This window comes from Megalops cyprinoides, chromosome 5, assembly GCF_013368585.1.
Source record: "Megalops cyprinoides isolate fMegCyp1 chromosome 5, fMegCyp1.pri, whole genome shotgun sequence".
Taxonomy (NCBI): domain Eukaryota; kingdom Metazoa; phylum Chordata; class Actinopteri; order Elopiformes; family Megalopidae; genus Megalops; species Megalops cyprinoides.
The window spans coordinates 28,277,099-28,304,692 of record NC_050587.1 but is presented as its reverse complement, the minus strand read 5'-3'; the positions used below and the strand labels follow the sequence as shown (position 1 = coordinate 28,304,692).

The 27,594-nt window shown below is 41.3% G+C and overlaps 2 protein-coding genes across 2 annotated transcripts; one reads left to right on the top strand and one right to left on the bottom strand.

Moving 5' to 3' along the window:
* Window positions 1-1,286: 1,286 nt before the first annotated feature.
* stard7 (StAR-related lipid transfer (START) domain containing 7) lies at window positions 1,287-13,011 on the bottom strand. The gene is made up of 8 exons (XM_036529164.1): window positions 11,695-13,011; window positions 9,034-9,197; window positions 8,114-8,163; window positions 7,863-7,973; window positions 5,481-5,563; window positions 5,283-5,382; window positions 4,979-5,063; window positions 1,287-1,492 (listed from the first exon to the last, which is right to left on the bottom strand). Exons 1-8 carry the CDS (start codon window positions 12,153-12,155, stop codon window positions 1,314-1,316), a joined length of 1,233 nt encoding a protein of 410 aa, XP_036385057.1. The 5' UTR covers window positions 12,156-13,011; the 3' UTR covers window positions 1,287-1,313.
* A 946-nt stretch (window positions 13,012-13,957) lies between these two features.
* LOC118777400 (sodium-dependent phosphate transporter 1-B-like) lies at window positions 13,958-27,075 on the top strand. The gene is made up of 11 exons (XM_036528247.1): window positions 13,958-14,011; window positions 16,953-17,678; window positions 18,034-18,177; window positions 18,470-18,555; window positions 19,561-19,657; window positions 20,774-20,893; window positions 24,037-24,258; window positions 24,822-25,365; window positions 25,535-25,717; window positions 25,910-25,994; window positions 26,369-27,075. Exons 2-11 carry the CDS (start codon window positions 17,336-17,338, stop codon window positions 26,531-26,533), a joined length of 1,989 nt encoding a protein of 662 aa, XP_036384140.1. The 5' UTR covers window positions 13,958-14,011; window positions 16,953-17,335; the 3' UTR covers window positions 26,534-27,075.
* Window positions 27,076-27,594: the final 519 nt, after the last annotated feature.

The following is a 27,594-nucleotide window of genomic DNA, read 5'->3' as shown; positions in this document are numbered from 1 at the left end:
TGATCATTACACAATTTGGATGTTGACCGGGGATAATCAGTTGGTTGCACATAAACAATTTACAAGCCAAAAGCTTGGCCCTGTCAGTAACAAAGCACAGCTGCCAGCATCTATCCTTACTTCAGTTCTGCTGTCAAGAAATGCAAGTAAATTTTATGTGAATTAACGAACACACGTGAACATGCTGACTAAATGCAAATGTCATTTTCTTCATCAAGACCTATTTAGCAAATCAAGTTATGTTCTCTGAGAAAAATGGTAGATCTGCAAAAATCCTCCAGCTGCAAGCTGAAACACTTCTACACGACAGCATAAAATCAAGTAAAAGCTCAAATCTGAAGCAGTATGACACTCATCCAAGACCTACAACGCTGAGATGAATTGAACAGCAAGACTGAAATATTTCAGCTAGAAATACAGGTTAAGGGGGTTGTTAACTGTGAGAGCTGTGATGCTGTTGCATATTTTTCTCCACGGTTTTCACAGAGGCTTGGTAGACATTGAGGATGCTGCGGTTGCCGTAAGACACACCCTATAAAGAGGGCTGGTGTTCACTGAAGGCTGTTGGTGGTGACAGTGCTGTTCGACATCCCCACAGCTAGAAATCTGATTTGCAAAGCAAAAGATCAGTTTTATTGGAGTTCAATTCAGAAGCCCTCAGCACCTTTACATCTAGCCAGGAAGTCTGCCCACTGGTGGGCTAGTACCATAGTATTGTCTTTTTTTTTTTTTTTTGCTATTCAGTGTTCAACTAGTAAAGAAACGGTGCTGGTGTCCAAGCCTTCTATGTGAGAGTGTGAGCTGACACCATTCAGTTACCAAAGTTTGTTGAAGAAAAAAAAAAAGGGGGGGGAGGGGAATGAAATAACATGGAACAACTTGCTGTGGCAACTGCATGGATGAGTAATATCAGTGAGGCAGGGACGGAACGGAACTCAGTTTCACTCAGTGCAGGTCATCGCTGAAGTTCTCCTCCAGGTTCAGGACAGGGAGAATGATGGAAAAAAAAGGGTCTGTTTTCTACAGGGAGTTCCAACCCCAATCAGTCAATGAAATGTAATCTCCATCCAGCCATCTGGGTCTCCTGACATCCACACCTTCACTGCAGGTTCTGCTTCAACTGTTCTCACTCGGTCAACATTATCTTGTCTTAGGAAAGTGCAGCCATTTCGGTTGTTGTTTACTGTGGTGGTGCGAGTGTACATGAGCAGTTGAAAAGTAGGTGTAGTTCATAGGGGGCAGTAGTTGACAAGAGGGTCTGCTGTCGTCCCCCCCCCTAACCCCCCCCCCCCCCACCTCTCCCTGTGCCTTTTTTAAGCATAGATCTGTCCAGGGCCACCTGTGCGAGCATTGTCCCCCGCAAGGCGATCTGGGTTGGCCTGGGGGGGCTTGTCACTCGACTTGACAACGCCAATGTAGTCTTGCATCCCCACCTCCTGGGTTTTGGCACGCAGGGCAGCAGCATGTAGCTTCTCCAGGAAGTCTGGCATTCCTGAGATCAAGAGAGGGAAGCACAATGCTATCAAGGCATGGATAAATACAAATATTGACTACAAAGGATCAGGACGGTGGTGGTGTCCTGAGAGCGTATCAAAACCAAATGGACAAATGCGGTGTAAGACTGGGGAACTTTTTTCCCCCATTTCCAGAATGATTTATGAAAATAAAAAATACAGCTGGAAACTAAAATGGTTGACGGCTTTACAAAAAATAAAACGCTGCCTAAAACACTGCACTGCAAAGGCATGTCAACACAAGCAGTATGTTGATCGGTATGGTATTGCATAAGTGTAGCAGTATGTAAGTATGACATGACATTAAGCAGGTATGACAACAGTATGCATGACACAATACAGGTGCTTATGGCATGATTAAGAGTTCAAATGCGTGCGTAAATGCACGCATTTCTAGAAAGTACACAGTGAGCTCACGTGTGTGAGAATCCATGCGTGTTGAGGGGGTGGGGAGTTTCAATGACAGAATATATCTGCTGAATGTATGCAGTGTGTGTGGATAGACACACACACACACACACACACACACACACACACACACACACACACACACCTTACTACTTAATGATCACATACATATGCCAAAAACTCCAAAGAAATAATGCAAACACATTTATACTGTGTACTGGCTAACTTACAACACAATATTAGAGATGGCCATGCAAAGCCAAACAGAATTTCATTTTAATATACTAAGCATGAGACGATACATTCAGTTCATGATACAAAATATTTCATGAAATGGAGTTCATGAGATGAAATTATTTAGGAAAACAATATTCCACCAAGAAATACTTCTGATAAGAAAACAAAAATACCACCCTTGAACAGGTTCTCTTTTTTCCCTTTCTTCAGATATCAAACTCCATTCCATGCCAATATTCATGACATACCATGGGTTTGAGTGCCATATCACTTTTATGAAAAGGATCCATTATAGTTACTTTACTACTGTTATCATTGGCTAGCTAGTGAATAAGACAGCTAACAAGCTGGCTTTTGGGTCATCCTTGTTTATATCATAGACAATTAACAGTACACTTAGTTTCTGCCTTACCACAAGTAGTAGTAGCTTCTCGAAAGAGATGGTAAACATCTCCATCTTTGGTAACTTGGCTCTTAATGATGTGGAATGGATTAGTGTCAATATGTACGTTCGCCAATGCGCAAAGATATTCAAGGGATGTATGAAAATTCCATTTAAATTGCATTCAGCAAACACTCTTATCCAGAGCGACTTACATAGGTCACAATGTTTTTTACTGAGGCAATTCTGGGTTAAATACCTTGCCTAAGGATACAACAGCAGTGTCCCAGCAGGGAACCAAACCAGCAACCTTTTGGTTACGAGTCCTGCTCTTTAACCAAAATGCTACACTGTGCTACAGTGCCACAAAGTATATTGGTGAATACTGTCACAACTGGAAAGGAAACTGACCAGTATGAACAATGGTAGGGACTAAAAATGTAATGAGGTACTTTTTTATTGCACTGTTGAGGAGTAATGTACAGAATGAGTAAAGTAAGCAAAAAATCCACTGACATGATACTTTAAGGGGAAAAAGTAAATTGCATTCTAGCCAGTTCTAGTCTAAGCCATGTGGTACCTTGAATTTGAGATATTTCTCCTCATAGCCACAAAACATTATTTTCCAATTTTGCAAAATTCAGAATTATGACATTTCATCTCATGCCCATAATATACCGATTATTACTAGTATCAAGAATGTCAGTGAAACTGATGCCGTCTCAACTGACTACGCAACTATGGAATGGGTTCCGACATCAACAAAATCAGCTTTCTCTTAACAAGCATTCACCTGAGGAGAACCACAGAACACAGACAACACAGAGCGACTTGGCTAAATCATTAACGACTATAGTGACACATTAAGTCTTTAAGACTCATGCTTATGTCTAAGCCTCTTATCTGCTTTTGTGTGTCATAGCATCTGGCTTCCTATGCTCTCCAGACCACAAGTATTTGTGATCTGTGCCTAGGGAGTTAGCAATATAATGATTTTTACATTGTGCTTTTTTTCTTGTTGTTACCTGGTCCTCATTAGCGTTAGCATGGCTGTAGTGCACATTTTAAGACGATCATGTCAGTACACTAATACCAAACATTTGCTGAATATGTTGAAAACTGAATGTTTGGGGGTATTATAATATTCCATCTTACCCTATCAGCAGCAGACAAACTGATTGTAGTGGCTTGTCTCTAAATATTGATTTTTTTAATTTTACAGGTATAAAGGATAAGTTCACAGGATACGCTTCATTAAAAAGTATCTGATCATAAGCTTTGATTGCCGCAATATAATATAATTAGCTTATTTGATCTAGGACAGCCTCCTCAACATGTTAGGAGTTACAGTATAACAGTATTTTTCTTTATGGTTATCCTACAGTTAACAATTCTTTGCAACATAAAATTAAAGGCACACCAACGTACCTGAAATAAAAATAAATAATAGTTTAAAATGTTCATACAAAGCAATGTAATGTTAATGTACTTTGTACAACTGTATTGCTTTGCAATGCACATACACTCCTTGTTATGACTAAAATCACAGTCTTGGCTTCAAGTCTTCAGTACTGTACATCCTCATAATGCCAATCATTGCTTTGTCAGAAAATGAATAAATTAATAACAATGCCAAACTGCATGTGTGGGTTGTGTGGCAATTCAAATGTTCAACTTGTGCTGCTACTACAACAGCTTAATTGTGAAAAGCCAACAAATATAACTCAGAAATACAGGGGTATTTTGGCTACCACAAAACAACAGAATGGCCAACTGAACATAGGGGCTTCCCACATTCATCCTTATAATTTTGCCTGTCTGTGGAACAATGCAGACTTACAGTGAAGTTAAGGCAATATGGAAAGTTCAGGTGAACTGTAGTCTCGTTAATTAGTTCCAGCTTGTGTGACAGTATGTTGCAAACACCAGTGCAACTGTATAGACAACTTATCCTGTCAATTTTTTTCTTCAAGTTAGCTATCTAACAGCTATGACTTGAAAGTTAATGCACATGATATAGCATGATATTAATTACTGTCACTAGCTGCAGGTAGTTATCGTAATCGTAGCACACTTGTTTGTTAAATCTGCCCATTTCCAGGTGAAGCCTATCTTAGCAAAGATTTCTTAAAATCCCTCCCCCCATTTAACATTCAAGCTATGACATGTCTAATAATAAATTACTTCAATATGTCAGCCACATATATTAAATGATCATCTTAATATTAATGAAAAGTAGCTATGATTGGCAAGAACTGATCTCACAGGACAGCGAAGGAGCAGTCAAACTTTCAACAACTTCAGTCCCCAACAGGACCATTTGTAATGGAAAATCTTAAAATCTGCAAACAGCATGAAACTCATGGGGCAAACCATTGCTGTGCTGGTGGCATGCATAGGAAAGCAGAAGGATGGAGCTCAGAGAATGTCTACTCACCGCTGGACACCATCCAGCTGACACAATATCGAGGAAAAACAGTCTGAGGGTCATCCCTGTAGGTCAGCAGGTAGTCAAAGCCATTCTGTATAGGGCAACACAGTGTTTCATCAATCACTGGCCTAACTGCCACACACTGTCCAGAACCCAACCCTAACCTGTCACACACCCACTGACTGAAACCCATCCCAGGATCCTTTAATTCTGCTTGAAAACAGAGAGGTGGCAGATGCATCCCAGAAGAGTGAATCCAGATGCATAAAGCTCACATTCACAGACCAGTCTAGTTCAAGCTGACACTGACCTCATCAAAGGACTTGTGCGGACGAATGACCATCTCAGACTGGTAGGAATGAACCCTTACAAAATCTTGAGTTTCGGGGACACTGGGATGTTCCACAGCCCTAGATGCCAAAAAAAGAGTTGAAAGGATTAAACTCAGAGAAGCAACAAAAAGTGGTTATGATGGTATGTCCAGCATTGAAGAGGAGGTGAAGCTCACCTTGAAACCAAGACCATGAGATTTTTCTCCAGGTCCACATCATAGCGTCGCACGTACACATAGTCCCTTGAATACAAGGGATACTGTGAAATAAAAATTAAAGTAAAAAGCAGGAAAAGACTTATTTGAAAATATAAGGGCAACTCACTCTGGTCTCAAAGAGCCACAAAGTTTAAAAGCTGGTCTTAGAGGATCTTAGTGACTGTTGTCCATATAAAAATACAACCTATTCAAAGGAGCAGAGGGAGATGTAATAATAAATGTGCTAAAATACAATTATAAAAATGTTAAATCAGCAGCCAGCTAGGACATATACACCCATTACACCATAATTATTGCTGCACGCTACAATATGCAAAAAAGACTGTGCAGAAAAAACGTATTTACATACCATTGGCAGCCATAACTACACCTACAGTACCGTCTGAGCTTGCAGCTACTGTAATGTTACCCCACTAAATAAATGGCAACATTAGTTATCTGAACATGCATGTCTTGGGAAATAGCATACCTTGGATTAGCTCAAACTTCGTGATCCAACTTCAAGAGCAACTGCCTCAACTATGACTGAGTATTCTTTGTTTCAATATCATACAGTAACTTACTGAAATGCATTTCCTTGGGTTGGGGGGGGGGTGGTACGTCAGTGCATACTACTTCTGTCCGTGCTACTTCTTAAATCTGTGCATGCAAAGCATTTCTCGGTATTCCTTCTAGGAAAAATTTGCTTAACAATTTGCTTATGTAACTGATTTAGCTGACTTTTGCTGAGAAAATAATAAATGCTGTAAAGTAGTTAAATCAAATCAAAATTTACTATTCTATAGAAGCTAAATTTTATGAGCTCTTGATAACAGAAGAGTAAATAAAAAAAACTAATACTATGTGTATGCCTAAATATGAATAACAGTTTGGACAGAAAGTGCTAAGCATCCACTTAAATCCATTTAAAGTCCTCCAAAACCTTCCCTTTTCATCTTAGATTTTTCTCTCATTGTTTTTTCTTTCCTCCCTTATCCCCTTGTACTGACTGCCTGTTCAAAGTCAAAATTCTGAATGTCATCCAGGAAATTACGCTGTCTCAGTAGCTGTATTACTCTACTATCACTAGCTTTTTCAGATCCATTTTCAGCTGTGCTCACGTTTCCTTGAACTGTGTTTTTCAATAACTGATTATTAATTTCTGATGTGTCATACTAGTTAGAAAAAGACACCTGGTGATGTGATGCCATATCAATATCACTTCGACTGTGCATATGTCCTCTGTATTGCACTGCATTGTTTATAGACTTCTTGCACTCCAGCATTGTGTGTCTACAGTTTAAGCACACAGGCAGCTACTTCTGCATTTCAGAACTTAGCCTGACATTTACAGATGGGAAATGTTGGGTTGTAAGTGAGTGTTTTTTCCAATCTGCTGCTGGAAACTGTCTTGTTAATTATTTCTTCTGGACCTGTCTAACCACATTTGCACATTATTTATCATATTTCACAAAATGATTACTAAAAAATTACTAAGCACAAAAACAGAGTATCAAAAGTTCCGCTTTACAGCTCCAGGCCTACTCGTGATTATGTCTATAGAAACTATACTACCAGAGGGCCTGAGGTGCATCAGACATAACTAGCCTGTAAAAATGTACTGTATGCGCACATGTTAAAGTATATTTAGTCAGTCTATGCTGTCACAAGGGGTAACCAGCACTGCTATCTGCATAAATCAAATACACTTTTGCAATCTGGCAGTAACAAAAACATCAAGGGTATCGTGACACAGAGCTCCAGTCAGGAGTCAAATATTGTTACCAAAACTGTAACCGTGCTATTTATAGCACCAACTCACAATCCAAACCTTCTCTGGTTTCAACATGTCCGTGTTCGACACTTGCACTTCCAATATAAAGCTGTTTATTTATTGTGGACTGAAGCGTACACGGGTTATGTACAACATGTGTGAGATGTTTTTTGTGGGTCATAACCTGCTACTTTTCAAGCCAGTGTGTTGTCTGCATGTGAGCGTGTGCGCGTCTGTGTGTTACAATCCCTAACAGCGCACCCACTCCTGCACTTCTGACACAAACATTCCTGTCAGTGAATATGCCTTACGAGTATATTGGTCTGGGTTATGGTAGGTATGTGTTTTTCTGCATGCTCCTTTAACATTGAATGCACATCAGTCTACTTTTTTCATGGGAATTTCTTTATGCCTTGGTGCCATATACTGGTTGATATGATCAGCCATTATGTGTGGGACATAAGTGTACTCTGCTGAATATATCCAAACAATATGGGAATATCTGCACTAACCAGATGGAAATTTTCTCAGTTTCAACATGCATGCAGCCTAGGTTAACAAAAGCAGTTGTGCTATACATGTCTTACAGGGAAGTATGTGGCCCAGTGCACGACCTCCGATCCTGTGTTGACCTCCCTGTCCACCACTTCTAGCTTGATCACCAGGGCATCCCACTTCTTCCTGTATTCAGTGTCCAGCTGAAACACAAATGTGGACAGAGTGAGACGGGAGGGGACAGTGGAACACAGCCCTGAAAGAATGAAGATCTATCCCCTGTGCACAGGCAGATACAAAGACACTGGCATGAGGGCCTAGAAACACAAAAGAGCCTGAGTACCTGAACGTTGAAGAACTGTCTGGGGGTGATGTCGGTGTATGTTCCCAATACTGCAATGAGAAAAGAAATAGCATAACTGCATTCCATTCTTCATGCAACAACAAACAAACCGTAACAGTTCTGTGGACGTTTGCTATTAACAATATTCAGCAGACGCGAATAAAAATATTGATATTAATCATACTTGATGTTTTCCACACCACCTCTTCAGTCTTTCTCCCTGCTATGTGAATGCCCAGCTTTAGTGGGTGTCTGTTGGGAAGTAAGCCAACAGCGCTTGCGAACCAGCAAATAACCCTGCTCTATCACCTGCACTATATGATTCTGTTGTGGCGACACGATGCAAAAAAGATTTATCTCCAGGAAGTTGTACCGGAACTTGTGACTCAGTTTTGTGCGGTACTTGTACTGTAGCGCAACAGCTGAAGACTGAAAATATGATTAAGATGTGACTTTTAACAAATGCCTAGCTAAAGTTTTATATAAGAATACAGCTTAACATGAGGTAGCAAAACATTACCATTACCTCTTCTTCAAACTGCCAACATTTTATTCTCTTTTTATCTGTGGCGGTTTGCTGGGGTGTAAGGGATTTAAACTGTCATAGTCTGATTTTGTAGCTCAAAGCATTAAAAAGGCATTACAAGCATGAATGAATGATCTGCAGTTGTGTACCCCAACCATTTAAATGAGACAGCCTTACCAAAAAAACGAAAGATGGCGGTATGTGTCATACGCAAGAGAGAATTTTAAATGAATACTTTCTTATTTAAAATAAGGGCATTCACCTTTCAGTATGAACCACATGGGATTCAATACAACATTCCTTTCAGTGAAGCATCTTGACATGCAAAATTCTTAAAAAATTTCCTCCTTAAACTGGAGCATACAGAATGCGGGACTGGGAGTGGGTAGCTGACCTCTGTATTCGTATAGATGGCTGTCCTGGATGGGTCGTCTCCAGACCCAGAAATTCTTCTTCTCCATGACGACCTCCCAGCCAGCATCGCCATGCCTTGCAACTGCCTCAGGCGACATGCGCTGATCTGTCACCACTTCCACGGCCTGCAGCTCGGCAGCGCACCTGTACAACGGTACAAAGACACCGCGCTGTGCTGGGGCAAATGGACACATGCTGCACACTGAAGGCAACAGACAGGCAAGGGATTGCGAAAATACAGAAAATATCCTCAACTAGCATACGGTAAATGTACACACTTAAGTTACCTTAATTGTAACATTGTTTCCAGGCAATTAAAGGTCACCTGTGATTTTCTGCAAAATAAATCCCATGCAAACTGGAGCCTACTATTTTCCCTTAAAAATGCAGTCTGATCAGTGCAGGTTTGGTATGTCCAATTAAAAAAAACTGCAAGGTGTAATTTTGTAAAAGCTTGGGTATTTAACTATTACATCAACAAGTTCAATAATTTCCAACATTTCAGTAATATGAAACAAAAATAGGTTGCACTAATGACTTTGTCCCACTGAAACACAGACGTAATCTCTAAAGAATTTAATAACACATTCCTCTCATGCCCATGCAAAAGGTCTTTCTGCAAAAATGCAAATAACTCGACTTAAGAAAAATACACCCTATACCCTCACAAAGTACCATTATACTGAGTACCTTAAAAAAGAGATATTAAGATTTTAAACTCTGACAAAATGTCTGCATTTGATAAAATAATTTCAATATATACAAGACCTCCATTTCACACTTAAAGGTTTAAAAGTAGAACAGCATTTGTGCAAAGCATTAAAATCCTCACATACATAGCTGGGTTAGAGATAGAAGACTGGAAAACCTTTAAAGCATTGTCTTAAGGAAGACAGCACAGCACCTCATACAAAGAACTCCCTTAAAGTAGTAGTTCAATTTCGTTATGGTGCTGAAAATGGCCGCTATCATCGCTGAGCTTCCCCTACACTCTGTAAATACATATTTTTTGATCTTATGAGTCAGAAACTCCAAAAAAGGTTACATTTTATCTACCGAAACAACTATGAGCTTGCGGTAGTACGATCGCTGGTTTTTATGTGCATGCTGCAATAATCAAAGTTAAACTATTTCTGAGAGGAGGCATGAACATAAACTACTTTAAATATGGGCTCCACTATCTCTTAGACAAACAGGTGTACACCATTGTAAATGTGCGCCATCTTACAGAGACACTGCCTTCTAGGAGCCTTTGCGACCTTGTTCTTGACCTTGTAAACTGAAATGGTATAACATGCTACTACAGACCAATGATGATAACATTTGCATCACAGCTCCTCAAAATCCATGCATAAATCCATGCAGTTAGAAATAGGAAATCAAAAATCTGATCAGGAACCACTGCTACCTTGACCTCTGACCTTGTGACATGACACTCCTTAGGAGACAGGGAAGCACTACAGACAACACGTGTCAAGCTAAAACAAAAATCCATTTGGCCAAGACAGAGGTCATAATAATGGACAACCCAAAACCATAATCCCAAAGTGCATATAAATCCTCTTAAATTTAAATTAATTTTGTTCAATGCTTATGCTATATTTAGTAAAACTGGTGTGCACACATGTGGTATTACTGTTTAAGATGTTTAAAACTTTGTTAACTCATGTCTACTCCAACTTCAGTTGCATCTCTGAAATTCAAACATGTGGCTTCCTTTTTAAGCCTTGCAATTAAGAGTTTTGGAAAAATAAGTAATTTGAGGAACTGCATTCTATCATTCACTGTAAATCCCTTCAAGAGATGCACCTCTGTAGTCTAATGTCATGTTAGAATTATGCTAGCTGTACCAACAAGCTACTGTATAGCTGTGTGTGCAATGTGGGTTTATTACTTTGTTGGCAAAGGCAACAAAGAGGATTTACAAATATTCATAACACTACTTCTTGTTTATTCTTTGTCATGATGGCATTTGTGGAATAGTATCCTGTTACGTTAGCAATAATTGAGTTGGCCATGTGGCCTTGAGAGTGATTTGGCAAAAGAGATGTTGAACACTCAGCCATGAGATAATGTTTGCACTGAAAGTTACCCAAACAGCACATTAAAGCAGTATAACATAACATGGAATGCATCTGGTCATACACACCCTTAGACCACTGCTTCACCTTTGTGGGTTGTGCAAATTTGTCTTTATTGACAAGCCCTGTAGTTCTGACACACAACACTGGACTTTTAGCTTTCACTAGACATGACAAAAGGGATGTGTGTACTACAGGTGTGTGTTATTGGAATTTGGTATTTATATTTGCCTATTATTTACAACAGAGCCCTATCAACAGGAACTGTGTGTTCTCAATTGCACGTGGTAGAGTGGCAACTTTTTTTTGAAGTGTCAGTTTGCAATGTCAATCCCAACGCCAAGGTATTCTGTGTGTTCGGCTGTGCGATTCATATTGCTGAACTGGCAATCAACACCACGTTCTCACCTCAACATTGTACGTCCTCCAAAAGAAGTGCCCTTGAATACTGCCTCTAGTGTACACAAACCAGTCCTCCGTGTAGGCACATGTCGGAGACACACAACGGCCACAGAGACAGACTGTACTGGGGGAAACACATTATTTGGCAGTTTACTCACTTCTGCAGCTCTTCGTCCTTAATCTTCTCGTCTTCCCACATGAAGACTCCGGCGAGAGCGGCCACCAGCTTGCCCGTGCGTGAGTGCTTGCTTTGGAAGCGGCGCCATAACGTGCTCATGAGGCTCAGTCGGGAACGTTCGGAGTATATGTTCGAGTACAGCTCGCCAATCTGGCAAGCACGACGGAACCTTTGGCCTGTCACAAAACTACACTGATTTGCAAGTATGGACACCATGCCTTTCCGTGTCTTCTCGGGCCCCTTTTCACCTGCGCGTACCCCTGCTTTGTAGACCCATGATAGCAAGACGCCCATGCGTCGACCCAGCCATGCAGCCACTCCGTTTTCAACAGTGCCATTGCCCTTCCCAACACCCTCACTACTAACCGTGCGCTGGCTCTGAAGCCGAACAGTCTGTGCGCCAATTCCGCAGATCGGGCGGCGTTGGATGGACTGAAACATGTCTAGCTAACTCGCTCGCCAGTAAACCAGTATCAACCTTTCAGCGTCAGAACAAAAATTGTTTATTGAGCTAGCTAACTATAAGTAGCACGCCATACTTATCTGGACAGTTAGCTACGTATTCCAAACAAGACAGCAAGCTATCTAGTCAGTCAGCTCGCTACCTAGCAAGTTGTGTAAACAGATTTGACGTCTAAAATATAGGTTTATCGCTCAGCAAACTGACAAACGTGAAAACAACAAAAATAAGAAACACCTATCATTAGCTAACTTATTAGCCTTACAATACTATCTTGCTGGCTAACAAGGCAGTGAAGCAAATGGATAGCTAGCTGAATACGCACGTGCCTTTTAGACAATCGAATCACATTCACAAATGAAAGCCCACCAGCCACCACATTAAATCAGAATCCGTACTTTCCTGGACTGCTGTCGTTATATAGCTAGATATCTAGCTATCTGTCGACTGCAAGCAAGCCAGCCCGCTAGCTAGCTAGCAAGCACGGTAGCTAACACACGCCTCCTCCATAGCGCAATACAGATTCGTAAAACGGAACAAGGTAGGCTTAACACCGGATGTCCTCGGCAATGACAGTTTTCGAAAACACCATGCGACAGGTTCGCGGTTACCTTGCTGGACTACTGGCTACCTACACAAGTGGTGCAAATAAACTCGTTATCAATGGCACGATAGAGCTGCCACCGAAACCAAATTAAACCTGCGTGCACCTGATCAGATAAGATATATCCCCATAGGCAATCATTTAGTACACACGAGGTAACAGCTAGGGTGCAAACATTAGATATAGTAATCTAACGTTTGCAAATTTCCCTTCCAAATCTCAAGCAAATCGTTAAATTCGTTAGCCCCAAGCCTTCTGTCAAGCTAACTTGCTATCACGTTCTTTGGTTAGTAAGAAAATGCAGTAGCTATTTAGCACGCGTTAAATATGTATCTTAATTAGATACAAATGGTCTGGGTTCTAGCATAAAATCGCAACGTATATTTTATATTCATGTAACACAGCTATGTGTCAGATAGTACATATAGCGTTAGCTGTATAAATTACCGAAGGGTTATCTTGCCATCTCACAGTATACCCCGTGTTCTCGCATGCTCTCTAAGACTAGCGAGCTCAATATTGTACACCTACTTACAACTTCCTCTCATGAATTATTCCTATTGGCCTTGCTTGAGCTGAGTATTGGTCTTATTGGTAGCAGACATTGCCCGTCTTTTGAGTTCATCAAGTTCACTAGCTAGCAAGTTTATATGACGCCAACTTCATCCACATATAGCGTGGGTCTTCCAACTACAGCGCTTCCTGGCCCGTATGCTAGCCTATAACATATATAAAGGTGAGAGGACGTCTTTAGCGATGCCTGGATACAAAATAATGCGAACTAGGCAACTGCCTCCCCCCTTTATTGCCCAAGAAAAATTAAAGTTACATCAATAAATGTAAAGACACATGAGGCCAACTACATATAAAATAATAACCTTTGTAAGGGGGTTTAAGACTATGTTTGCGCGCTCTCTCAGTGAATCTTATATCCAATGAAATACATTTTATGGTCTATACTTCTAAGTCACCATTGTCTTCAGACTCTCTTGGGCAGATGGCGCAGCGCATTACACAACCGTCCGCATTCGCCACCTGGCGGAGTCATTTGGTCATTGCACCCCCCTATCTCACTGTGACAGATCAGCGCTATAACCAGTGTAATCCGGATCCCGTGACATGTGTCATGTGACGCAGGGAGAGTCCTGTCTCCGCCTCCGCCCATTTTCATTGATCAAAGTGTGCTCGCTGCGGTCGTCAGTGCGCTGCTGCCGTGGATCTCTACCAGGAAGGGTGAGTCGTTTGTAATTTTGAAAACACTACTTTGGCAGAGCGAGGTTAAATACTTTTATCTTTAAAGTAAACTGGGATTTAAAGTTATTTATAGTTGTACGGCGTTTTTTTTATTATGAGAATTATTTTTCCACACGAACTTGTCAGATCTTGGGGTTACATTCAGAATACCGGCGACACGGTTTTCTGCGATCCCGCGCGCGCCCTATCTGCCTGCAGACAGCGCGGGCGGGACTGCTGTGGAGGGTTACGAGGAGATAATCATAATTCCACAGTAATTTTCAATTTTTGTGTAATGTCTTATCTCACCAAGTTGGCTGTTTTTTTTTGTAAATTAATTTACGCTTGGATTTGCCGCTGACTCCGAAGTTTTCGTCGCGTAACAGTATCCATTTATGTAGGTATTGTTACTGTAGGTAGCGAAATACTGAGAACGGTCAGCTAGTTAGCCGGTTTTGTCTAGTCTGCCCGATGCCAAGGCTGTGACCACTGATCAATGGCTCTGGTCGTGTCAGAATAGATAGGTAGGTAGGTTATGCGAACTGTGGTTAGGGTAAGTAGCTGGCTTGTCTGCAAATAATTTCCCTCATGTCTATTACAGTAACAGTTACCGATTAGTTACCTAGTTAGAGAAAATGTTCCAATATGATAGCTAACTGGCTGATTTAACTTGTCTTACAGAGTAGCTATAGCGCTGCATGACGACACGTGCCGCTGTTACAACTAGTTAGCGCCGGATCTAGAATTCCGACTAAATAAGATATTAGCTCTCTGTGTCCCTGGTTACAAAGTTTAACGTTACTGATCTGATCTTAATAAATAGTTATTTCACCTAGCTGGCTAAACTGTCTAGTGGGTCAACTCAATAGCCGTTATCGTTACCGAAAGAATCCTTATTTGCAAGTGAGGGGCTTGTTAGCATGGCGCAATCAGCCAACGTGATAGCTACCTAGTGTTAGCTATATGTCACATTTTAAGATGATTAGCAGTGCCAATGAGTTGCAATGGAATAGAAATTAAACGTCGTGTTGTAGCTAATGACTTGGCGGGTTAACAAAAATTCAAGTCCGCCCGATCACTCACGATGTCCTCCTTATTGCATAACGCTTGCTGCATTTCATTTGAGGGTATGGTGCGTTGCTAAGTAAGGCAGCTAGCTAATGTTAACGGCAGTTACATCTCCTGGTGGATGGCTAGCTGGGTAAACACAAATATATTCAAATGAGGTAGAAGATGATTATTAAAGCAAGAGTTTGGTTTTGTATTGTTTAGCCGGCTCTAGTAAGGTTACCAATGTTGAAATTGCAAGAACAATGGCGGGACATGTGATTAGCAAGCTAGCTCCGGCAATTTCTTGGAACTTTGTGACGTATGTGGGCCTATACCGCCAGAGCTCACAAGACCATATGTGCCGGCGTTAGTGATGGGCGGACAAAGCCTTGTTAGGCTTTTGAAGCGTCTTCCTGATTGTGCCGAAAAAAGATCCGAAGCTTCGAACGAAGCATCAAAGACAGACACAGTGACATCTGGTGGTTTGCAGAAATTACAGCAGCCATGAGCTCGACACTCCGGAGGAAGAGTGCACACAACACCTGGTTGATTTCACTTTCAGAACGTTATGTACTGTGAAAGCCTAAAAACGCGATGTGTCTTCAGTCTGATCTTCGATCACTCATTAAAGTCCTCCAAGAAATGTATGTTGCTGCCTGTCTCTATTTGTTCGATGTAGTATAGGTGTGGTATGTCCCTCGATCTTGTAATCAAGTGTATGGCATACCTGACACCCCAATACTTATATGTAAGGTTAGTGTAAAATGTGGCGCTTTTTGTGTTGGTAACTAATAGGTTTTTTGTCGCCAATAGGTTAAGGGTGACTGAACAGTCTTCAGAGGAATAAAAAATATAGCTGCAACGGTTGCAATTTCTCATATCAGACTATAGATCTACGCCAAGCACTCCAAAAATGTATAATTGAGCAATTACTCGCAGCATCTTTTTTGTAGTAAATGTGATGTGAATATGCTACTATCCTCCACCCAAACCCCAAATAATTGAAACGCAGCCAAAACCATGCTTTGCGCATACCCTGTTCCTTTTTTGTTTATTTGATTGATCATGCCACTTTGCTCTATTTGCATGGATACACAAATGGAGTCAAATGTGGCTGTGGGGTTGATGTGGCTGTGGGGCAAAGTGGCTTCCCTAAGCCAGAACGAAGTTGCTCAATGGACTTTTAGCAGGCACCAGTGACACACTGAATAACTTAATCCCTGTTTAACTAGCTAGATCTAGTTTCCACCAAACAGCAGGCTTGCCATGTTCATGCAGAGACTGTGAAAAGAATGTTAGAGTTCATTTTATTCTGTAGGTTAAATCAAAAGTAATTTATTGGCATCAGCCTACTTTCTTGCCAGTTTTTTTTCTTATATAGTAAATCAAGATTGCTTGCAATTTTGAAATGTAATCCTGAGTCTAGACGCGTAGATTATTGATTGCGCATACAGTACAATTGCTATTATGAAAAGGACAATACAACTATATATATTTTTTTCTTTTTGCCAAAAAGTTTCAAACAAAAATGCTTTGATATTCTGTTCCTGGTAAGGAAAGATATGGTGCCACATTGACAGCAAGAGTAATGTCATGAACTAGGCCTATTTGTTTTGCCATCAGTGTGGCATGAATTTAGTAAATGACAAGATCCAATGTTCTCATCTTACCAATAGAGGAGCATAGGCAGTGCTGGCTGGCTCCATTTAGCTACATCCTGTTCTTCAACTGCCAGTGTTTATCGAGAGGGAGATGGGGCAGTCTAATTATCTGTTTTCTGTAATCTGTACCTTGTGAAAAGTTAATCTTTTTTTGGTGATACATCTGTAGGGCTGTATGTGAGAAGTGGGTAAAGCTGTTGAGTAACAAGAACTACCTTTTCCTTTTCCAGGAAGTGCTGCCATTCACAGTGTTGCACAATGGATGTCTGCTCAATCTACTCGATTGCCCAGCAGCAGAGAAATGTTAAAATAAGCTAGTATACTGAGAATAGCCATAATCTCCATTTTACCCCCAGCTCTTCCCATCTTTGCCTTTTGAATCTGAACCAGGCATATCAGTTTATTTACATTAGAATTTTTCTGATTGAAGCACAGAGGAGGCCTGGGCCGCTTATCAAATTTAAAATCAAAGCATTATCAGATTTTTTTGATAGATTCAACATTGCTAAATTTTAGACACATTTTGTCTTTAAAATACTATTTAATATCAGATACTCTTGCCTTAAAAGTAAGATCATTAAATAGAAAGTGTTAAGTTACTACATTCTAAACAATGGCAACTGTGGCTACTGTAACACTGGCCGCAACTGTGGCTCTGGCCATCCACGCACCAATGACTGAATACACATGGCTGTTGGTGGTGGCCTTCATCATTGCCTTCGTCTTAGCCTTTTCGGTAGGAGCCAATGATGTGGCCAACTCCTTCGGTACAGCAGTAGGCTCTGGGGTAGTCACACTTCGGCAGGCCTGCATCCTGGCCACTGTGTTTGAGACGCTGGGGTCTGTGCTGTTGGGAAGCAAGGTTAGCGAGACCATCCGCAATGGCATAGTTAACATCAGCATGTACGATGGCTCTGAACACCTGCTGATGGCTGGCTGCGTCAGTGCCATGTTTGGTGAGTAGCAGTGTGGTCCATGTGTTATTTTCAGTTTGAACTCGGACCTTATCGTACCAATAAGGAGACAAGCTATTTGTGCTCATGCTTCTAAAATGAAGTGAAAGATGGTCATCCGTAAGTCTGATGTACTTTGAACTTTCATGTTTGACTTTACTGTTTAAATATGCTGTTTGACTCTGGTTGTGACATTTTAAGCAAGTGGACTTAATTATGCTGTAAAATGTGTTGTCTGCAGGAAGGGTTGTCTATGAGCTTGCGACTGCTGTTTTTGAAGCCAAAATGCTAGTACAATGGCATAGCATGTTTCTACCTGTAGATGGTCCCAGCTAATCTTTTCTGGGATGTCTTTCAGGTTCTGCTGTATGGCAGTTGATAGCTTCATTTTTGAAGCTCCCCATCTCTGGTACTCATTGCATTGTGGGAGCCACCATCGGTTACAACTTGGTTGTACCTAAGGGCCAACAAGGGCTGAAGTGGATGGAGCTGCTCAGGATTGGTATGTCCACACGATTTTTTAACAGGGTGATGAAATGCTTAAATGTAATGATTTAACTATTTTAAGAGGGTAGAAATCTGTCTTAAACAGTTAGTCTTTTCTTCACGTGCCTCTCACCACTGTCATACTCCACTTAAAGTTTTACCATTACAGTTGGCATATTTGTCAAATTCATAAAGAATTCATTTGTGATGCAGTTCTTTAGATCACAGTTCATGTGAGTGTTGAAATGGGCCAGTCACGTACATTAATATTAGCATTCATTAATACTGAATAATTTCTTTCTTTACAGTTGGTTCTTGGTTTCTGTCTCCCCTCCTGTCTGGGATAATGTCTGCAATTCTCTTCTACTTTCTCAATATTTTTATCTTGAAAAAGGTAAGGAGTCAAGAGTCCTGTTTTCGTTACTTTTCAGTGGACTGTAATATTCAATGTCTTGTATTTACTTGACTTTACTGTAAAGTACTAATACTGCTGTAAGTACTCCATTATTCAAAAATACACTACAGTACTTTAAATAGAACATCCCTCTACAGTACTAATGTCAGAAATTGCTGAATGTTGCAGGAATCAGGTGATATGTGTTAAAGTAAGGACAAATAAGAAACATGAATGTTAGAATAGGAGCTATAATTTCTGTAACAGTAACAACAATAATAACCCCCTACCTTGTAAAAAAAAAAGAGATTTACAAAAAAAATACAAATATTTACAAAATAATAGTGTTACCAGCAGTTGTTGGAGAATTGTTTTTCTAGTGCTTGAATAGGAATCGAGTATATGCAACCGCAGTATAGAGCTAATGCCAATTAGGGGATATTGTGCTTCAGTGTGCTATCAGTAAAGACTTCACCACTCGTAGGTGCCTGACAAATGTCAGACCAATTTTCATAATCAATGAAGAAGCTGCATTGTTTGTGTTTGCAAAACTGAAAAAATAAATTTCTTTGTTTCATTTGTTGATCAAGGAAGAGTCACTCGGTTAGATGCCACAGTATCTTAACTGCATAATTTATATATTTAAAATGTTGCAACTTCCCTGTAATGGAGCTTAGTTCGCTGCATTACTCACATATTGCTGTTGAGCCAGCAGCAGTTTTAGTATGTAAAAAATAACCTATTAATGTTGGACATAATTGTAATGGTTTGTAAAAAAGGTGGTTTAACCGAACCTAACTAAGTAGGACACCATATTTCATGCTTATCTCATATACTAGATGGGGCTCATCTTTCATCTTTCTATTGAAATAGGTTTCTAATGTTCTTCCTGTTTTCTGCTAGAAAACATTGGGATCTTTTATTTTGGCCTTATTTCCCAAGTTTGTGGTGAGGTTTTGGCGCTGAGTTTCACGTAATCTTTTTTTTTTTTTCTTCTTTCTTCAGGAGAATCCAGTACCAAATGGCCTGAAGGCATTGCCTGTGTTTTATGCCCTTACCATGGCAATCAACCTCTTTTCCATCATGTTGACAGGAGCTCCAGGTGAGTATCATGCACCACATATCATGCCTTCTACTAAACAACCTAATTTACAATCTGAAATGCATGCTTACAGCCCTGAAGGAAGGACAGTTTTAAACAGTTTGTGTAAGGGAAGCTCACGTAAAGACATGCAAAAGAGACTGCATGTCACAAAGGCTCATTTTAATGCCTAAATGGTCACAGGTGCTCTTTGCATATGCCTTAGAAGCCAGACAGGAGCACGTCCATTTGTTTGTGATAATGCCATATACACATGTCCAGACGCGCATAGCTGCCTATTATTGGCCTTACTTAAAACAAAGATTAGGTTAATCCAGTTTTTTGGCCAGACTTAGTGCATGACATGTAAAGTATAGGTGGATTGACTTCATGCTTGGAGTAAGGGACCTTAAAGCTGCTTAATTTGAGGAATACAGGAAAAGTAAGAGTGATTTGATGGAGAGATTAAGGTATGAATCAATAGTGCATAACCAGGAATTAATGATGTTCTGAATGTATTATTTTATGTAGTGATATTCCCTTCAATATTATTGTAACAGCCCTTATATTGCCCATGTTAAGAGACAAATCATAAAAAAAATTTGACAGTCTTCTGGCGAGTCCTTCACACCACACAATATGCTTATCAGAAGCATATGGTCAGTTTGCTGACCAGTTCTCTGGAAGGCTAATCATAGCTTTTGTTCCATTTGTTATATTATTCAGAGTTATTACTCAGATTTAGTCTTGCTAGCAAACTTCAGCGTTACCTCTTCCACATATCGGAAACTCTTGAATCAGCTCTGAATATTCAGTTGTGAACTTCCACCCATAAACTAGTTACCTACTCATTACCAGTAGCTCAAAGCTCATTACCGGTAGTTATTGCTTGTTCCTTACTCCCATTTTTATCTGCTTGTCGATGGTATGCGCTATCGTAGTGAATCATATAACGTTTTTTTGTACTGCAAGTGAAAATGCCAGTCCTTTTTTGTTAGGAGAATCTAGTTGAATTTTAACTGTTATTTTGGACAACTCGTTCTACCTTTTTGAGCAGTTGACAGCCTGGTAATTGATTGCTCTTCCATCACAGCACACGTCATTCCTCTCGTTCATTCTTCCCCTTGTTCTCTGCAGTGGTGGGATTCAAGAATGTCCCCTGGTACATCACACTTTCCATATCGCTGGCCTGTGCAGCCGTCACAGCAGCCGTGGTCTGGTTTTTCGTCTGTCCCCACCTCAAGAAGAAGATCGAACGTAAGACTTGCCTCTAGTACCCTGTCTGTCTGTCTTTGTGCTGTCACAAATCTCCAAATTCATACTGGTTTTGCAGGCCTTAAATTCAGGCATCAGACAGAGTTTGAAGAGAAGACCGGCCAAATTATGAATTTCACACCTGCCCTGAGATGATAGGGCTGTACTGTTTAAAATTCATGATTTTTTTTGAATATTCGTGCATGATTTTTGTACATGACAAGTGTCTGGACTTGAGTGATTGTTTATAATTGAATTGAAATATTAATGGATCTATACCAGCCACTACAAAGTCAGCTAAGTGATGGTGAAGTTTAGTGAATCTTCAACAAAAGCTGTCTCAAAGCTAACCAATTTAGTTGTTTTTAGAAATATCCTAATGCATCTGACCAGTTTTATCGTGAATGTCATCTAGTTCAGTGGAGTTTAATACAGCTAATGTTTCTACGTTATTACTAAAAGCTTAAGTTTACATGCAGTCACTGGAAGCAAGCAGTTCCAGCAAAGAAATGCACATTTAGATAATGTATGCTTCCTACCTGATGAGCAAAGTGTTCCAAAATGGCTGACAGATGGGTGCAGATTTGATTCTGGATTCGAGCCCAGAACTACAGCATGGACCATTTACCTTCTTGATGCTCTTAGCCAGTTGGTGATTATGCCAGGATGCATGAAGCCTCCTGCGCACCCGGTTTCTAATGGGAGGATGACAATTTGAGGTCAAGGATGCTAGGGCAAAGACTGTATTTAAAAGAATTGTCCAATAATATTACTGCTTTTGGTGCACAAGCTTTTTTCATTTACTACCCAGCAAATTTGAGCCAAGTCTTACCTTGCCCAGCTCTCAGAAGTTGTTAATGTGGCCCCATCATAAACCACTAGAATAAGAGCAAGTCGGCATTGAAGTTGGTTGTATTATGTCCTTGTTTCAAAGCTGACTAGATTAAAACTAATGTTACGTACTAAACGAAATATCTCAGATATTATATTTAAAATGTGTTATGTATCAGTCACTAAATGCGGTTATTTGTATCAGAACATTTCAAATCAAGAACTGCAAGTTTTTTCTGCTAGAGAGATTCTCTGAAAAACAACCATGAGCGTAAATTGGGGGCAGAGACCAGGACAAGGACAGCCAATCTCATTTGCTATATCTGAAAGATGATTTATTTATTTTTAAAAATGATTTTATTCCAACATACGGTTTGGGATCAGAGTGGCTTAAAGGCCATGTCTGGCTTAAGAGGAGGATCTGCAGTGTCTGCCGTGAGTATATCAGGCATGACTTTGTAAAGGAGCCAAGTCCATTACCGGCTAGATGCTGTGGTTGGCTGTCATGGCACCACAATACTTAAGTGCTTGCTAGTGAGGAGGTAGTTCACACGGGGTTTTTTTGAGTGTGTACTTGAGTAAGTAACCTCGAAATATCCTTTCATGTGACAACTTCCCCCTTCTGACCAAGGTCTTTTCACATCCTTGAACTATTTCATTCAAACTCTGTGCTATTTGTTTTCAGGCTTGACCAGTTGATTTATACTTATAAAGTGGTTGTCTGACGTTAATGTATCATGCAGAATTCCAGTCTTCACAGATGGAGAGTGCTGAGAGATTGGGATTTTAGACACTTGCATGTTTTTTCAACCAATTTTTACTATTGAATGTTTTGTGGAAATTTGGGCATGTACACCTATGCCTAAGACCCATATTGGCCATAACCCATCCCGTTTTTTAATTTCACAACTTGCCCATTTTTGGCAGTTTAATGGAACTCAGCAACAGTCTCCCTTTCAATGGAACAATAATAGAATATACTTAATTCGGAAAAATCTGTTTTGGTAAATGGTAAATAAAAAACACACTGTAATGAATCAAAATGAGTGGAGAGAAGGCAGCTGGTCTGGTGCGCAGGGGAATCCAAGTCCAACAGACAACTGAATTGGGTCATGGAGTTAGTCTCTGATTGGCCCTTGCCTTGCTGACAGGAATAGCCTGTGCTTACCTCAACATGCTGGCGGGGAGATATAACTATGGGTTAAGTCTACTGGTGTCCTGAGCTGATCCACATTAAGAGGGCTCTGGTTTAAACTGGCAGTAAATAAGTTGTATGGCAAAAATGTACAGCGTGGCCAACAAAATATTCCCACTGCATATATTTGAATGCATTTGAATGTTTTTTTTTTTCTCATTAAAATATAGAAGATGGAATTGGGCAAGACCATATCTTCAAAAAAAACATCAGCAAAAGATACAGATACAGCATAACTGGCTGTATTCCTACTGTATTTGAGACACTGGTCATATTAAGTTAAGTTCTTCACTTCATGATGTATTTTTCTTTTGTTTCTTGGAAGCCCAAATTTTTATGAGCCAGTTTCTCTACTTAATGTAATATTGATAAAGATTCCTAGATTATATTTCAGGTATGACGTATGCTCGTTTTTTGAAGTTCATAGCGTACAGTACAGCATTTCGCAAAACTCCTAGCAGGTATATCAGAATGGTTTGTTACAACAAACTAAAGCAGTCAGTGATAATGTTGTTGGTCAGTGACATCTTAATTGTCAATAAAACGGGTAAGTCAGAGGAGGACTAAGGAGACATTATTCCTATGAAATCTGAGTAACCAAGATGCATGACAACAAGAAAACCAGTTCAACTGGAATAGTGCATGAAGAAAACAAAAGGCTGAAGGGAGCCAGCCTGGAGAAGGCTGTTGGATCTTTCCTTATCTAGATGGAACAGCTTCATTAAACTGAGAACAACTGTCACTTCCCCTCTAAACTACAGTTGCCACACACAGGACATGAAATTGCATCAGCGCACTCTCTATTAGCAAAGGGGCTGAACAGGCTGAGGCATATACCAACGTACAACCTTACTATGATGTCACCAGTCTGCTGTGACAGGCCGGAATCCACCGGAGTAGACCGGTCTTATTTCAGCCAAGGATTCTCAGGCCACTGCTGTATTTTGCCCTCTTAGTGACTCTCTCAGCTGCTTTAGGTGATCGTTGTCATTCAGAGATGAGCTGCTCCTTCAGTTGGTGTGAGCTCTCCAGTAGTATGCTGTGTGACTTGGAGCCACAGGTCAGCAAAGAAAATGGTTTTACTCGTACGTTAACACAAACACTCATGTGTGCCCTCCAGGTGAGATTAAGTGCAGCCCATCGGAGAGCCCGCTGATGGAGAAGAAAGAACCTGAGTGCCCCAGCCTGATGGCCATGCCAGAGGCCCCCCCAAAGACTGCCTCTGCTGATCCCCCCGCTCAGCCACCTCCCACAGAGGAGCGGAGAGTGACCATTCAAATCGGAGACGGGGACATTGGAGATGACAAGGAGAGCAAAGATTCTGACAGCACCAACAACAACAGTGAGTGTCACGTTAACATTCTGTGTTTAATCATCATGGGTGCCATTTTCAGTCTTGGTGCAAAAGTAGGGTGTGAATTTTGAGAATGAAAGCATTAGGTTTAAAGAATTTGGATGGAGAGGCAGGCATGTTACATCTGCTGTAGATCTCTTATAAAACAATCCAAGCAGTGAGAAAGAGTGAAACTTTCTCAGCTCCTGATGTGACTTCCCCATCTGTCCTCCTGGATGTCTTTTGGTCATGCATGACTGTTGAATGTGGGCCACTATAGTTGTGTGATTGAACATGTTTTTCCTATCAGTATCTTTGTCGATGAGTCATTGATTCAATATGAACAAGTTTCAATTTAATATGGTGTCAATCATCTCCTACTAATGTGAAAATGTAATATGACCTTAGTTTGGTGATATTTTTCTGAGGCGTACCCTAGTCACTCTGTGAAATGTCTTCACGACATAAATATCCCTGGTTTTATCATGCATGGCATTTAAAGTCTGGTATATCCTTATGTGCCCTTGGTCCCCTCTTGTTACTTAGTCGATTGCTGCTTGTTGTTCCCACAGTCCAAAATGGGAGCCAAGTTCAGTTCAGCAACGGGCCGGCCCACATCCCCAGCAACGGCTACAGCCAGTACCACACAGTGCACAAGGACTCAGGCCTGTACAAGGAGCTGCTGCACAAGCTGCACCTGGCCAAGGTGGGCGACTGCATGGGCGAGTCGGGCGAGCGGCCCATGCGGCGCAACAACAGCTACACCTCCTACACCATGGCAATCTGCGGCATGCGCGGCGACTTCAGGCCCAAGGAGGGCGAGTTCAAGCCCAGCGAGGAGCTGGACAAGGAGCGGGCCGCGGTGGTGCAGGAGAAGAAGCGGGTGCGGATCGACAGCTACACCAGCTACTGCAACTCCATGGCGGAGAAGGGTGCCCTCGAGGGCCTCGGGGAGGGAGAGGTGGCACTGGAGGTCCTGGACCGGGGAGCCAACCCGGACCCGCTGGAGGACGAGGGGTCGAAGGGCGACCGGCCCGAGGTGTCGCTGCTCTTCCAGTTCCTGCAGATCCTCACCGCTTGCTTCGGCTCCTTCGCCCACGGCGGCAATGATGTCAGGTAGGGAGAGGGAACTTGTTTGGCATTCGCAGTGTTCCTCTGACTCGTTGCTCCCCATTAGCATATTTAATCCTTGATGAATAATTGATGATTTGCAGGGCAGATGGATTATGTACACCTACAGAGCAGGGCGCGTGTTTGAAGTTGCGACACTCCTTCTCCCCCTCAGTAATGCCATCGGGCCGCTGGTGGCCGTCTGGCTGGTGTACGACACGGGGACGACGAGGAGCACCTCCACGCCGATCTGGCTGCTGCTATACGGAGGTGTTGGCATCTGCGCCGGGCTCTGGGTGTGGGGTCGCAGGGTCATCCAGACCATGGGCAAGGACCTGACCCCCATCACCCCCTCCAGGTACACAACCATATGCTTTGTGGATTGTTATCCATTACATTCAGTGCATTTTCTTCTGCAGTCCACCGTACTGCTCATTATTTCGATTGGCCTTTGCTGCAGTCCACTGGAAAACTGTTGCGTGACTCGAGAAATGTTTTTTTTTTTTTTTTTTTTTTTTTTTTTTTTTTTTTGTTTTTGTTTGCCTCACAGTGGTTTCAGCATTGAACTGGCCTCTGCCCTGACTGTGGTTGTTGCCTCAAACGTCGGCCTTCCCATTAGCACCACCCACTGCAAGGTAAGCACTTCAAGGAGAATGCAGTCTGGGAGGCTCCTTCCTAGAGCTGTGTCGTTTTACGGAGAAGCCAAGATTAATGTACAGTGTATAAGGAAATGCATGTATGTCTATCAGTGTGTCTGAAGCTGTAATGATCCCTGGTGATATGTTGGTTTGTGGGGGTTGGCTGCAGTAGCCAGCTTCCATAGAAACAACCCAGACAAAGTCAAAGGGAGGTACAGTCATGTCCATTAGTGAAAGCCTGTACCAGTTTGATTCAGATAACACATTTTTCAGTTTAGAGGGAGATCCTTAGCAACAGGAGACTTGAGTAAAGGGGAGACTGTTGTTGTGTTGTTATTGGGACTTAAAGACCAATCCTGCCGTGTGTGCAGGTGGGCTCGGTGGTAGCTGTGGGCCTGCTCCGCTCCAAGAAGGCGGTGGACTGGCGCCTGTTCCGCAACATCTTCATGGCCTGGTTTGTGACTGTGCCCGTCTCTGGCCTCATCAGCGCCGCCATCATGGCCCTCTTCACTTATGTCATCCTCCCATCATCCTGAGGAGGCATCTTCACTTTGGACCAGGAGAGGGAGAGGGCAGGGATAAGCATGTCCTCTTTCCTGCCATAGCCATCAGTCTCGGAGCCTTGTGTGATAGGAGCTGTCGAGCAGCATTTTCCACATGATATTAGTGTTGCCGGCATTCCATCTGTGCCCCAGAAGACCTTCGGTGATTTGTGAGGAGGGTAATCTAGTGGCTCTATTTAAAACATTGTTTTGTCATCCTGTTTGTATATTCTTAGTATGTGAATCTCTTTTTACTATGCTGTATATAGCCAATTAAAACCATCTCTTAAATGGCTAGCATGTATGTCATTACTTACATTTTTATGGTGTAATTATGTATATATACAAGTTAGTTCTTCAGGTAGTTTTCATTTTATACACATACAAGTTGGACAAAAGAGCAATAACAATGCAATATTAGCCTTTTTTTACTTCCTCATACCAACTTGCTAATACTTAAAATAAGCAGTATTTTTAGGTGCTAGTGAGTTCATAGGGGCATATACCTTTAGATGGCATAGATCAGTAGTGTGTGTGTGTGTGGGTGCATCTGTGTGTGAGAGGGAGAAATAGGGATGTGTGCTTGTGTGTAGGTGTTTGTGTCGTATGCTGGGTTAGCCTATCACAAATGTCAAAGTTTCTCCAACAGGTAGTGGGCAGGTCTCCCTCCCTGTTACCTAGTATTGTTGGGTGGCTGATGATCATAAGTGTAGACTAGCGTGTGAATCCTCCTTATGTGACCTCAAATCACATATCTGGTAATTGAAACTTTGTACTGTACATGGCTTGTTTGAAAACCAAAACAGCGAAACACCCTTTAATGATTGTAAATCAATGTTGTAAGTATTGCCCATGATCATCTGATGTCATGCAGGATATAGCACTATGTCTTCACAAAATATTATATACTTGCTGCTGGGATGTCCCAGGCTAGTGGACAGTATAACAGTTAGTACTGCAATGCTTAGGTTATAATAAATTCAGATTGTGCTTTTGTGATTTTCTCTTTGAGCTGAAATTGGAGTAACTTTAACAGTGGGAGAAACCCACAGATA

Bases quoted from the DNA above. Each gene is read 5' to 3' on its own strand.
- stard7 (XM_036529164.1), bottom strand. From the start codon at position 12,155: ATGTTTCAGTCCATCCAACGCCGCCCGATCTGCGGAATTGGCGCACAG. The intron at 8,164-9,033 runs GTCAGCTACCCA...TTCTCATTGCAG, and splicing joins CCATCTATACGAATACAGAG to TATTGGGAACATACACCGAC. The intron at 1,493-4,978 runs GTGAGTAGACAT...TCTTGATCTCAG, and splicing joins CAGCTGGATGGTGTCCAGCG to GAATGCCAGACTTCCTGGAG.
- LOC118777400 (XM_036528247.1), top strand. From the start codon at position 17,336: ATGGCAACTGTGGCTACTGTAACACTGGCCGCAACTGTGGCTCTGGCC. The intron at 18,178-18,469 runs GTATGTCCACAC...CTTTCTTTACAG, and splicing joins GATGGAGCTGCTCAGGATTG to TTGGTTCTTGGTTTCTGTCT. The intron at 25,366-25,534 runs GTAGGGAGAGGG...TCTCCCCCTCAG, and splicing joins CACGGCGGCAATGATGTCAG to TAATGCCATCGGGCCGCTGG.